This window comes from Chiloscyllium punctatum, chromosome 24 (assembly GCF_047496795.1).
Source record: "Chiloscyllium punctatum isolate Juve2018m chromosome 24, sChiPun1.3, whole genome shotgun sequence".
In the NCBI taxonomy this organism is placed as follows: Eukaryota; Metazoa; Chordata; class Chondrichthyes; order Orectolobiformes; family Hemiscylliidae; genus Chiloscyllium; species Chiloscyllium punctatum.
Genome location: NC_092762.1, coordinates 87,969,900 through 87,983,333, shown reverse-complemented (window position 1 = coordinate 87,983,333; position 13,434 = coordinate 87,969,900). Strand labels below are relative to the sequence as shown.

The 13,434-nt window shown below is 47.6% G+C and overlaps 1 protein-coding gene across 6 annotated transcripts in view; it reads left to right on the top strand.

The window, feature by feature from the left end:
- Positions 1 to 13,434, top strand: part of cpamd8 (C3 and PZP like alpha-2-macroglobulin domain containing 8) — a 318,016-nt gene that overhangs the window by 228,431 nt on the left and 76,151 nt on the right. For all 6 annotated transcript variants that reach the window (XM_072594464.1, XM_072594465.1, XM_072594462.1 and 3 more), the window contains 3 exons: positions 2,932 to 3,088; positions 3,481 to 3,555; positions 5,940 to 6,105. In XM_072594464.1, the coding sequence (XP_072450565.1) occupies positions 2,932 to 3,088; positions 3,481 to 3,555; positions 5,940 to 6,105 (398 nt within the window). The remainder of the gene's footprint in view (positions 1 to 2,931; positions 3,089 to 3,480; positions 3,556 to 5,939; positions 6,106 to 13,434) is intronic.

Below are 13,434 nucleotides of genomic sequence, written 5' to 3'. Positions count from 1 at the left end.
GGAGACCTCACCATGGTAACGCACTGAGCAAGGACAGAGTGGGGGTGGAGGGGGTCTTGGTGGGGGGATGTGTGGTTGTGATGGTGAAGGTTGCTCTGTGAGTCGGACTGTATCTGTTGTTCATCCGAGGCACTGTCCTGTGTCGGCAGCACAGGTGACCAGGGCTACTCAGTGAGTCTGACCTTCAGGACACTGACTGCTGACCAGCAATAACTGACCGCTGGCATTCGGGTGGAGTGCCCATATCTCCCTGTGAGCAGGATTACCATGAACGTTGCTGCTGTTCAGTTATCTGACCAGGCCAATGTTGGGGAAAGGAAACTTGGGCAATGTGATCAGTGCTTATGAAACAAATTGCAGAGAGGCAGAAAGTAAGGAGGGGCACGGTTTACATGTAGGAGCTGAGGGAGGATTTATTCACATCACGAGGTGCTGTACAGGAGCTGCCCTCCAGGCTGAGTGACCATTGAGGTATTTGGCACTGATGTAATTGCTTGGATACAAGGCCCAGTGCCCTCTCCTTTCCTGGGAGAGTACAGCAAAGGCACTGTACGTGTTGGATGTAATGACACATAGAACAATACAGTGCTGAACAGGCCCTTCAGCCCTCGATGTTGCACTCACCTGTGAACCAATCTAAGCCTAGACTATCTCATCATCATCCATGTGCTTATCCAAGAATTGTTTAAATGTCCCTAATGTGGCTGAGTTACCTACATTGGCAGGCAGGGCATTCCACACCCTTACCACTCTCTGAGTAAAGAACCTGCCTCTGACATCTGTCTTAAATCCATCACCCCTCAATTTGCAGCTATGCCCTTCGTACAGGCTGACGTCATCATCCTAGGAAAAAGACTCTCACTGTCTACCCTATCTAATCCTCTGATCATCTTGTATGTCTCTATTAAATCCCCTCTTAGCCTTATTCTTTCCAATGAGAACAGATCCAAGTCCCTCAGCCTTTCCTCATAAGACCTTCCCTCCAGACCAGACAACATCCTGATAAATCTCCTCTCCACCTTTTCCAATGTTTCCACATTTTTCCTGTAATGGGGCGACCAGAATTGTACACAATATTCCAAGTGTGGCCGCACTAACGTTTTGTACAGTTGCAGCATGACATTACGGCTCCGGAACTCAATCCCTCTACCAATGAAACCTAACACACCATATGTCGTCTTAACAGCACTATCAACTTTCAGGGATTTATGTACATGGACTCTATGATCCCTCTGCACATCCACACTACCAAGAATCTTTCCACTGACCCAGAACTCTGCCTTCCTGTTATTCTTCCCAAAGTGCATCACCTCACATTTAGCTGCATTGAACTCCATTTGCCACCTCTCAGCCCAATTCTGCAGTTTATCCAAGTCCCCCACAACCTGGAACATTCTTCCAAACTGTCCACTACTCAACCGACTTTAGTGTCATCTAAAAATTTACTAACCCATCCACCTGTGTCTGCGTCTAAGTCATTTATGAAAATAACAAACAGCAGTAGTCCCAAGCGGACTCCAGGCTGAATATTTTCCATCAACCACCACTCGCTGCCTTCTTTCAGAAAGCCAGTTTCTAATCCAAACTGCTAAGTCACCCTTAATTCCATACCTCTGCATTTTCTGCAGTGGCCTACCATGTGGAACCTTATCAAAGGCTTTACTGAAGTCCATAAATACCACGTCAACTGCCCTACCCTCATCTACATGCTTGGTCACCGTCTCAAAAAACTCAATGAGGTTTGTGAGACACGACCTGCCCTTGACAAAACCATGTTGACTATCTGCAATCAAATTGCTTGCAAGATGATTATAAATCCTATCTCTTATAATCCTTTCCAAAACTTTTCCTACAACAGATGTAAGGCTCACTGGTCAATAATTACCTGGGTCATCTCTACTGCCCTTCTTGAACAAGGGCACAACATTTGCAATCCTCCGGTCCTCTTGTACTAAACCTGTAGACAATAATGACTCATCAAGGCCAAAGACTCCACTGTCTCCTCCCTAGCTTCCCAGAGAATCCTTGGATGAATCCCATCTGGCCCAGGGGATTATCTACTTTCACACCTAGAATTGATAATACCTCCTCCTTACTAACCTAATCCTTTTCCACTGTGAGTGTCAATCAAATTCGAATCCTCCCCGGTGCCTCATTATCATTTCTAATAACATTGAAACTAAAACATGTTTGTCCCTCACTCACCACATTCACATCACAACCATCAGCTTCCACCTGGATACCATTGTCTGCCTTGACTCCCTCTGGAACTGGAGCAACCTGCAGCCAAGGCTCAGTCACTTCTCAGTGCGATACTCCCATCACGTCTCCACTCTGCACCCTCTTCAAAGTTATACATCCCTCCTCCCATCAACCCCTGTCCACCCACTACCCCTGTACTCCCTGACCTACACCGACTGCCAGACCAGTAATGCTTCCATTTCAAAGTTCTCATTTTTTCAGTTTCAAGTCCTGCCCCATCTCACTATTACTGTGATGTCATCCAGCCTGATTGCCCTGAGATCCCAGCTCTTCTCCAGTTCTGGCCTGTTGAACAGTCCCTGCTTTTACCTGCCCACCATTTGAGTCTATGACGTATACTTCCTGATCTTGACTCCCTGGAATTCCCCAGAATTCCCTCCTCAAAACCCTCCACATCCCTGACCTTTAAAAAGTTCCTTAAACCCAACCTCTTTGACTCATCTTTAATCAGTTGGTAGACATCCCTTGCTGTAAATCAAAGGTTAAGTTTGTTTGATAAAGGCTCCCCTGGAACATCTCAGCAGGTTTATTGTGTAGAAAGAACTATATCAGTCCAAAATGTGGCATTCAGGAAAGCTGAACTCCACAAGTTAGCCAGTGTTGGGAGACTGGGATGGGAATCTCTGTGGTAGTATTTCTTTTCATGCCTGTTGGTTGTTCTTTCCCCAGGCTGACTGCATTTGTACTGAAATCCTTTGCACAGTCTCGTGGTTTCATTTACATTGACCCGAAAGAGTTGGTCACTGCCAAGGACTGGATCATTCAGCATCAGAAAGAGGATGGTTCATTCCCTGCAGTTGGGCGCATTCTCAATAAAGACATCCAGGTATTTATCCCACCCCCACCCCTGTTTGTGGGATCTTGCTGTGTGTGCTGGTCTATTTGTGGGAGCTTGCTGTATGTGTTGGTCTGTTTGTGGGATCTTGCTGTGCGCGTTGATCTGTTGTGTGGGATCTTGCTGTGCATGTTGGTTTGTTTTTCAGGGATCTTGCTGTATGTGTTGGTCTATTTGTGGATCTTGCTGTGCGTGCTGGTCTGTTTTTCTGGGATCTTGCTGTACGTGTTGGTCTGTTTGTGAATCTTGCTGTGCGTGTTGATCTGTTTGTAAGATTTTACTGTGCGTGTTGGCGTGTTTTCTGGCTGAGCTCAGTGTCTGTTGGTTTCTCTCTGATGGTCAGCACAGCCTGAGCTGTGAATTTCTTGCTCTGACTGTTTCAGGGTGGAATCCATGGCAAAATTTCGCTGACCGCCTATGTTGTTGCAGCTCTACTGGAGACAGGACTCAGCTCCGAGGTACATGATAATTTACTTGTTTTCCCTTTGCAACACAAAATTTGTATTTGCAGAATGGCCTTCAGTTGAAGATGTGAGGTCCTGGTGAGGGACGAGGGAATGAACTCTCACTCTGGGAGAGAAACAAAGTTTTACCTGCACATCCCCCAATATCGTTTATTGTATCCTTTGCTCCCGATGCGGTCTCCTCTACACTGGGGAGGCTGGATGCCTCCTAGCAGAGCGTTTTAGGGAACATCTCTGGGACACCCGCACCAATCAACCACACCACCCTGTGGCCCAACATTTCAACTCCCCCTCCCACTCTGCCGAGGACATGCAGGTCCTGGGCCTCCTTCACCGCCACTCCCTCACCACCCGACGCCTGGAGGAAGAACGCTTCATCTTCCGCCTTAGAACACTTCAATCCCAGGGCATCAATGTGGACTTCACTAGTTTCCTCATTTCCCCTTCCCCTACCTCACCCCAGGTCCAAACTTCCAGCTCAGCACCCTCCCCATGACCAGTCCTACCTGCCTATCTTCCTTCCCACCAATCCACTCCAGCCTCCTCTCCGACCTATCACCTTTTCCCCCACCTCCATCCACCTATTGTACTCTTGGCTACCTTCTCCCCAGCTCCACCCCCTCCCATTTATCTCTCCACCCCCAGAGGCTCCCTGCCTCCATTCCTGATGAGGGAGTCCTGCCTGAAATGTCGATTTTCCTGCTCCTTGGATGCTGCCTGACCTGCTGTGCTTTTCCAGCACCACACTAATCTAGACTCTCACTCTGGGGTCACACCCAGGAGAAGCAGCATGACTGAGACTTCAATCTCCGTGGCATTCAGTGTTTACTGTCCCCCTCAATCTTCAAAGTGTGTGGGTTCCTTCAGGCTTCATGGTCTGGTATGTGTGAGAGTAACCAGGTTCTGCTCATCTCTGCAACTATTTACAGATTTTCAGAATAAGCTCAACAATATAACAAAGACTTTGCCTGGTTTTCCTGTCATCCCCATTTTGCACTCAGTCAGGTATTAATCCTTTCACACTCACTGGAGGTAAGTCTGACTCCTCCTCAGCTGTCCAAAATGATTTTCTGTCCCACTGGTTCGGTCAGTCCCTGAAGGCACAACTTTTTTCCTCCAAAACTTCAGAGAAAGGAGTGAAACAAAAAAATGATCAAAATACCTGAGATTTTTTTCTAAAGCTACCCTAACGCCAGAAATCCCATCCAACCAATATGTCTGGTTACTGTGTTCAGCTGCAGATCAGCATTTTGCAGCTGTCTGTGTCCTCCAGCCCATTACAGTGTCGATCAAACACCCAACATTCTCACATCTCGATACTGAGTCAGAGAGAGCTCAGCAAAGCTCACCCCCTCACCCAGTGGGGTCATTGTTCAATCCTCACTTCACTTCTGGATGCGGAGGAGAACTCTGACATGGGGCTCAGCGAGGGTGTACTCAACATGAAGGAATAAACTGGCCCTGTCAAACACTCCCGGGACAGGGACAGTACAGAGTTAGGTAAAGCTCACAGTCATCCTACACTCACCCATTGTATAGAGTCATAGAGATGTACAGCATGGAAACAGACCATTCTGTCCAACTCATCCATGCCGACCAGGTATCCACAGTATTTCAGTCTATCTTCACTGCTTGGAGAAAGTGAGGACTGCAGTTGCTGGAGATCAGAGTTGAGAGCATGGGGCTGGAAAAGTGTAGCTGGCTGTGCTTTTCCAGCACCTCCCTCTCTGTATCTTTGCTGCTACTCAGTTGTGTCTGAGATCTGAGAGACAAAAGTGTTAATGGGATGTGATTAATACATTTTTTGTGGGACAGAGCTGGGTGAAGAGTTAATCTAGTGGCACTGATTAGTTTTGAGACTGCAGGAGGTTCAGAACCGGCTGTGAATTGGCAATGGGACAAGAGTGGGTTAATAAGCAGTCAAGAAGGGAGTCCCTGGGGTTTTTAAACCGGGAGAGGAAGGAATGTTCAAATTCCTTGAATTCCTTTTAATTCAGGCACTTCCTGCACTCTTACTCTGCATTCCAGCCCTGACAGGGGTCAGGAAACAGGAAGGCATTGTGACCCTTCACTCTGGCACCTCCCAGTCAGGCTGCAGGAGGAGATTGAAGGAGGTTGGGGCTGTAAAGGTAGGGAGAGGAGGTCAGGGAGATTCACCTGCTGGAACCAGCAAACTGTGTGTGCTTTTTAAATCTGAAATGGAGAATGAACCTGCATGTACTCAGGATTGTCCTAAAGTGGTGAACTGCCAGGTTGTGATGCCAGTCCTTGAGTTGTTGATGGGAATTGCACAGCAGCTAATGCACTGGGGCACACAAGCAGAACGATTGTGTACAGTATCTATCATTGATGGTTTTATGTCGCAATTTATTGATTAGGAAGAGAAAGCTGCAGTTGGAAAAGCTAAACATTTCTTGGAGACGAACACATACTCAGCGGATGATCCATACACCACGGCCCTTTCTGCCTATGCACTGACCCTACTCCGCAGTAAACATGCCCCAGTCGCACTGAGAAAGCTCAACAACATGGCCATAATGCAAGGTGGGTACCTGTCCTCTGGGCTGGGGTGTCACCTGCCAGTTCTAGTGGCATGTTTACACTGGCTTCCCCAAACTGTAAATATGAGAAGGAGATTGGGAGGGCACTGACTGCCTGGTGAAACAGACAGAAACCAGAGGTGAAACTTAATCAAAAGTAAATACATGGCTTGGAGAGGGTGGACGCTAGAAAATTGTTTCCGTTAGGCGAGGGAACTAGGACCCGTGGACACAGCCTTAAAATTAGAGGGGGTCAATTCAGAACAGAAATGCGGAGACATTTCTTCAGCCAGAGAGTGGTGGGCCTGTGGAATTCATTGCCGCAGAGTGCAGTGGAGGCTGGGACGCTAAATGTCTTCAAGGCAGAGATTGATAAATTCTTGATATCACAAGGAATTAAGGGCTACGGGGATAATGCGAGTAAGTGGAGTTGAAATGCCCATCAGCCATGATTGAATGGCGGAGTGGACTCGATGGCCAAATGGCCTTACTTTCACTCCTATGTCTTATGGTCTTGTGGAGATCAGTTGTACCTTTTGGTGGGAAGAATGGCGAAAAGTAAAATCAAAAACTTTGGAAGGGGTTACAGGAAGACAGGGACCTTGGGGTTTACGTACCCGTGTTTTTGAAGAACAAGCCAAGAATACAATTCTTTTTTAAAAAGTGTAAGAATCCTGCGCTTTACAAGTGGAGACATAGTAGAAGTTAGGAAATTATGCTAAACCCTGGCCGCTGCTGTTGTGTATTTTAGGAAAGTTGTCAGGGAGGCTGCAGAGGACATTTACACAAATGCATTTTGGTTGGAAGAACAAAGAAGAAAGACAATATAAAATCAAGAGAACAGTTCTAAAGGGGCTGTAGGAGCAGAGGGAGCTCTGATCACTGAACAGTGCACAGATGACTTAATGTGGCAGGTTAGGGGAATAGAACAGAATGGTTCCAGGGATGTGGAACCTCAGTTACCAGGATAAGATAAAAGCAGGACTGTTGCCTTGGAGAGAAAAGAGGTCAGAGATTTAAAGTGACAAGTAAAAGAGAGAGGATGATATGAGAAAAAAACATCTTCACCCAGTGAGTAGTGAGGGTGTGAAATGTACCCAGTGAGTAGTGAGGGTGTGAAACGGACGCAGTGTGTGTTGTGACGCTGTGAAATGTACCGGGTATGAAATGTACCGGTGGGCAGTGAGGCTGTGAAGTAAACACAGTGTGTACTAATGGTGTCAAATGTGCCCATTGAGTAGTGAGGGTGTGAAATGTACCCAGTGTGTATCGAGGGTGTGAAATGTACCCAGTGAGTAGTGAGAGTGTGCAATGTACCCAGTGTGTAGTGCGGGTGTGAAATGTACCCGTGTGTAGTGAGGCTGTGCAATGTAACCAGAGAGTAGTGAGGCTGTGAAATGTACCGTGTGTAGTGAGGGTGTGAAGCGTACCCAGTGTGTAACAAGGCTGTGAAGTGCACACTGCGTGTAGCGAGGGTGTGAAATGTACCCAGCGTGTAGTAATGGTGTGAATTGTACCCAGTGAGTAGTGTGGGTGTGAAATGTACTCGGTGTGTAGTGACGGTGTGAAATGTACCGTGTTGTGTAGTGAGGGTGTGTAATGTACCCAGTGAGTAGTGAGACAGTGAAATGTACCCAGTGTGTAGTGAGGGTGTGAAATGTACCCAGTGTGTAGTGAGGGTGTGAAATGTACCCAGTGTGTAGTGAGGGTGTGAAATGTACCCAGTGTGTAGTGAGACAGTGAAATGTACCCAGTGTGTAGTGAGAGTGTGAAATGTACCGTGTGTGTAGTGAGGGTGTGAAATGTACCCAGTGTGTAGTGAGGGTGTGAAATGTACCCAGTGGGTAGTGAAGGTGTGAAATGTACCCTGTGTGTAGCGAGTCTATGAAATGTACCCAACAGTTAATGAGGGTGTAAAATGTACCCATTGAGTAGTGAGGGTGTGAAATGTACCCAATGCATAGTGCGTGCGTGAAAAGTACCCAGTGTGTTGTGAGAGTGTGAAATGTACCCAGTGTGTAGCGAGGGTGTGAAATATACCCAGTGTGTTTTGAGTGAGTGAAACGTACCCAGTGAATAGTGAGGGAGCGAAATGTGCCCAGTGAGTAGTGAGGGTGTGAAATGTACCCAGTGTGTCGTAAGGCTGTGAAATGTACCCAGTGTGTAGTGAGGCTGGGAAATGTACCCAGTGTGTAGTGAGGGTGTGTAATGTACCCAGTGAGTAGTGCAGCTGAGAAATGTACCCGGTCAGTAGTGAGAGTGTGAAATGTATCCAGTGTGTATCGAGGGTGTGAAATGTACCCAGTGTGTAGTGAGGGTGTATTTTGTACCTACTGTGTAGTGAGGGTGTGAAATATACGCAATGTTTGGTGTGGCTGTAAAGTGTACCCAGTGAGTAGTGAGGGTGTGAAATGTACCCAGTGAGTAGTGAGGGTGTGAAGTGTACCCAGTGAGTAGTGAGGGTGTGAAGTGTACCCAGTGAGTAGGCTCTGAAATGTACCTAGTGAGTAGTGAGGGTGTGAAGTGTACCCAGTGAGCAGTGAGGGTGTGAAATGTACCCAGTGAGTAGTGAGGGTGTGAAGTGTACCCAGTGAGTAGTGAGGGTGTGAAGTGTACCCAGTGAGCAGTGAGGGTGTGAAATGTACCCAGTGAGTAGTGAGGGTGTGAAGTGTACCCAGTGAGCAGTGAGGGTGTGAAATGTACCGTGTGTAGTGAGGGTTTGAAATGTGCCCAGTGTGTAGTGAGGGTGTGAAGTGTACCCAGTGTGTAGTGAGGGTTTGAAATGTACCCAGTGAGTAGTGAGGGGGCGTAATGGACCCAGTGAGTAGTGAGGGTATGAAATGAACACAGTGAGTAGTGAGGGTGTGAAAGGTACCCAGTGAGTATTAAGGGTGTGAGATACACCCGGTGTGTAGCGAGGGTGAGAAATGTACCCAGTGAGTAGTGAGGGTGTGAAGTACACCCGGTGTGCAACGAGGTTGTGCCTAGTGTTTAGTGAGGGTGTGAAATGAACCGAGTGTATAGTGAGGGTGTAAAATGTACCCAGTGTGTAGTGTGGGTGTGAAATGTACCCAGTGAGTATTGAGGGTGTGAAATGTTCCCAGTGAGTATTGAGGGTGTGAAATGTACCCAGTGAGTATTGAGGGTGTGAAATGTACCCATTGAGTAGTGCAGCTGAGAAATGTACCCAGTGTGTAGTGAGAGTGTGAAATTTACCCAGTGAGTAGGTGAGGCTGTGAAATTTGCCTAGTGAGAAGTGAGGGTGTGAAATGAACCCAGTCAGTCGTGAGAGTGTGAAATGTAGGCAGTGTGTAACATGTGTTTGAAATGTACCCAGTCAGTAGTGAGGGTGTGAAATGTATCCAGTCAGCAGTGAGGGTGTGAAATGTATCCAGTGTGCAGTGAGGGTGTGAAATGTTCCCAGTGAGTTGTGAGGGTGTGAAACATACACAGTGTGTAGGGACGGTGTGAAATGAACGCAGTGAGTAGTGAGGGTGTGAAAGGTACTCAGTGAGTATTAAGGGTGTGAAGTACACCCGGTGTGTGGCGAGTGTGCGAAATGTACCCAGTGTGTAGTGAGGCTCTTAAATGTACCCAGTGAGCAGTGAGGGTGTGAAATGTGCCCAGTGTGTAGTGAGGGTGCATAATGGACCCAGTGAGTAGTGAGGGTGTGAAAGGTACCCAGTGAGTATGAAGGGTGTAAGATACACCCGGTGTGTTGCGAGGGTGAGAAATGTACCCAGTGAGTAGTGAGGGTGTGAAGTACACCCGGTGTGTAGCGAGGTTGTGCCTAGTGTTTAGTGAGGGTGTGAAATGTACCCAGTGAGTATTGAGGGTGTGAAATGTACCCAGTGAGTAGTGCAGCTGAGAAATGTACCCAGTGTGTAGTGAGTGTGAAATGTACCCAGTGAATAGATGAGACTGTGAAATGTGCCTCGTGAGAAGTGAGGGTGTGAAATGTACACAGTCAGTAGTGAGTGTGAAACGTAGGCAGTGTGTAACGAGTGTTTGAAATGTACCCAGTCAGTAGTGAGGGTGTGAAATGTATCCAGTGTGTAGTGAGAGTGGGAAATGGACCCAGTGTGTTTTGAGGCTGTGAAATGTACCCAGTGGGTATTGAGGGTGTGAAATGTACTCAGTGAGTAGTGAGAGTGTGAAATGTGTTATGTGTAGCAAGCATGCGAAATGTACGGAGTGAGTAGTGAGGGTGTGAAATGTACCCAGTGAGTAGTGAGGGTGCGTAATGGACCCAGTGAGTAGTGAGGGTGCGTAATGGACCCAGTGAGTAGTGAGGGTGGGAAATGTACCCAGTGTGTTGTGAGGCTGTGAAATGTACCCACTGAGTACTGAGGGTGTGAAACGAACCCGGTCTGTAGTGGTGGTGTGAAATGTGCCCAGTGTGTAGCGAGGGTGTGAAATGTACCCATTGTGTCGTGAGGGTGTGACATGTACCCAGTGTGCAGTGAGGCTCTGAAATGTACCGTGTGTAGTGAGGGTGTGAAATGTACCGTGTGTAGTGAGGGTGTGAAATGTACCGTGTGTAGTGAGGGTGTGTAATGTACCCAGTGTGTAGTGAGGCTCTGAAATATACCCAGTGAGTAGTGAGGCTGTGAAATACACCCGTGGTTAGCGGGGGTGTGAAATGTACCCAGTGAGTCGTGAGGGTGTGAAATACACCCAGTGTGTCGCGAGGGTGTGAAATGTACCCAGTGAGTCGTGAGGGTGTGAAATGCACCCATGTGTAGCAAGTGTGTGAAATGTACCCAGTGAGCAGTGAGGGTGTGAAATATACCGTGTGTAGTGAGCCTGTGAAATGTACCCAGTGAGTAGTGAGGGTGTGAAATGTACCCAGTGAGTAGTGAGGGTGTGAAATGTACCCAGTGAGTAGTGAGGGTGTGAAATGTACCCAATTAGTAGTGAGGGTGTGAAATGTACCCAGTGAGTAGTAAGTGTGTGAAATGTACCCAGTGTGTAGTGAGGCTGTGAAATGTGCCTAGTGTGTAGTGAGGGTGTGAAATGTACCCAGTGAGCAGTGAGGGTGTGAAATATACCGTGTGTAGTGAGCCTGTGAAATGTACCCAGTGTGTAGTGAGGGTGTGAAATGTACCCAATTAGTAGTGAGGGTGTGAAATGTACCCAGTGTGTAGTGACGGTGTGAAATGTACCCAGTGTGTGGTACGCATGTGAAAGGTACCCAGTGTGTAGTGAGGGTGTGAAATGTACCCAGTTTGTGGTACGCGTGTGAAATGTACCCAGTGTGTAGTGAGGGTGTGAAATGTACCCAGTGTGTAGTGAGGGTGTGAAATGTACCCAGTGTATAGTGAGGGTGTGAAATACGTCCAGTGTGTAGCGAGGGTGTGAAATGTGCCCAGTATGTAGTGAGGGTGTGAAATGTACCCAGTGTGTAGTGACGGTGTGAAATGTACCAAGTGTGTGGTGCGCGTGTGAAATGTGCCCAGAGTGTCGTGCGGGTGTGAAATGTACCCAGTGTGTAGTAATAGTGTGAATTGTACCCAGTGAGTAGTGTGGGTGTGAAATGTACTCGGTGTGTAGCGAGGGTGTGAAATGTGGCCAGTGTGTAGCGAGGCTCTGAAATGTGCCCAGTGTGTCTTGAGGGTGTGTAATGTACCCAGTGTGTAGGCAGTTTTGAAATGTACCCAGTATGTAATGAGGGTGTGAAATACGCCCATGGTTAGCGAGGGTGTTAAATGTACCCAGTGTATAGTGAGGGTGTGAAATACGTCCAGTGCGTAGCGAGGGTGTGAAATGTGCCCAGTGTGTCGTGAGGATGTGAAATGTACCCACTGAGCAGTGAGGGTGTGAAATGTACCCAGTGTGTAGTGAGGGCTTGTAATGTGCCCAGTGAGTCGTGAGGGTGTGAAATATACCCAGTGTCTAGTGAGGGTGTGAAATGTACCCATTGTGTTGTGAGGGTGTGAAATGTACCCAGTGAGAAGTAAGTGTGTGAAATGTACCCAGTGTGTAGTGAGGGTGTGATATGTACCGAGTGTGTAGTGAGGGTGTGAAATATACCCATGGTTACCGAGGGTGTGAAATGTACCCAGTGTGTAGCGAGGGTGTGAAATGTACCCAGTGAGTGGTAATGGTGTGAAATGTACCCAATGTGTAGTGAGGGTATGAACTGTACCCAGTGTGTAGTGAGGGTGTGAAATGTACCCAGTGTGTAGTGAGGGTGTGAAATGTACCCAGCGTGTAATGAGGGTTTGAAATGTACCCAGTGAGTAGTGAGGATGTGAAATGTCCCCAACGAGTAGTCAGGCTGTGAAATGTACCTAGTGTGTAGTGCGGGTCTGATATGTACCCAGTGAGTAGTAAGTGTGTGAAATGTGCCCAGTGTGTAGTGAGGGTGTGTAATGTACCCAGTGTGTAGTCAGGCTGTGAAATGTACCCAGTGTGTAGTGAGGGTGTGAAATGTACCCAGTGTGTAGTGCGGGTCTGATATGTACCCAGTGAGTAGTAAGTGTGTGAAATGTGCCCAGTGTGTAGTGAGGGTGTGTAATGTACCCAGTGTGTAGTCAGGCTGTGAAATGTACCCAGTGAGTAGTAAGGGTGTGAAATGTACCCAGTGAGTAGTAAGTGTGTGAAATGTGCCCAGTGTGTAGTAAGTGTGTGAAATGTGCCCAGTGTGTAGTGAGGGTGTATAATGTACCCAGTGTGTAGTGAGGGGGTAAAATGTACCCAGTGAGTGGTAATGGTGTGAAATGTACCCAATGTGTAGTGAGGGTGGGAACTGTACCCAGTGTGTAGTGAGGGTGTAAAATGTAGCCCGTGAGTAATGTGGGTGTGAAATGTATCCGGTGTGTAGCGAGGGTGTGAAATGTGCCCATTGTGTAGCGAGGGTGTGAAATGTGCCCAGTGTGTAGTGTGGGTGTCTAATGTACCCAGTATGTAGTACGGGTGTGTCATGTACCCAGTGTGTAGCGAGGCTGTGAAATGTACCCAGTGTGTAGTGAGGGTACGAAATGTACCCAGTGTGTAGTCAGGGTGCGAAATCTGCCCAGTGTGTAGCAAGGCTGTGAAGTGTACTCAGTGTGTAGTAATGGTGTGAATTGTACCCAGTGAGTCGTGTGGGTGTGAAATGTACCCTGTGGGTAGTGAGGGTGTGAAATGTACCATGTGTAGTGAAGATGTGAAATCTACCCTGTGTGTAGCGAGTCTGTGAAATGTACCCAGCGTGTAATGAGGGTTTGAAATGTACCCAGTGTGTAGCGAGGATGTGAAATGTATCCAGTGAGTAGTGCAGCTGAGAAATGTACCCAGTGTGTTGTGAGGGTGTGAAATTTACCCAGTGTGTTGTGAGGGTGTGAAATGT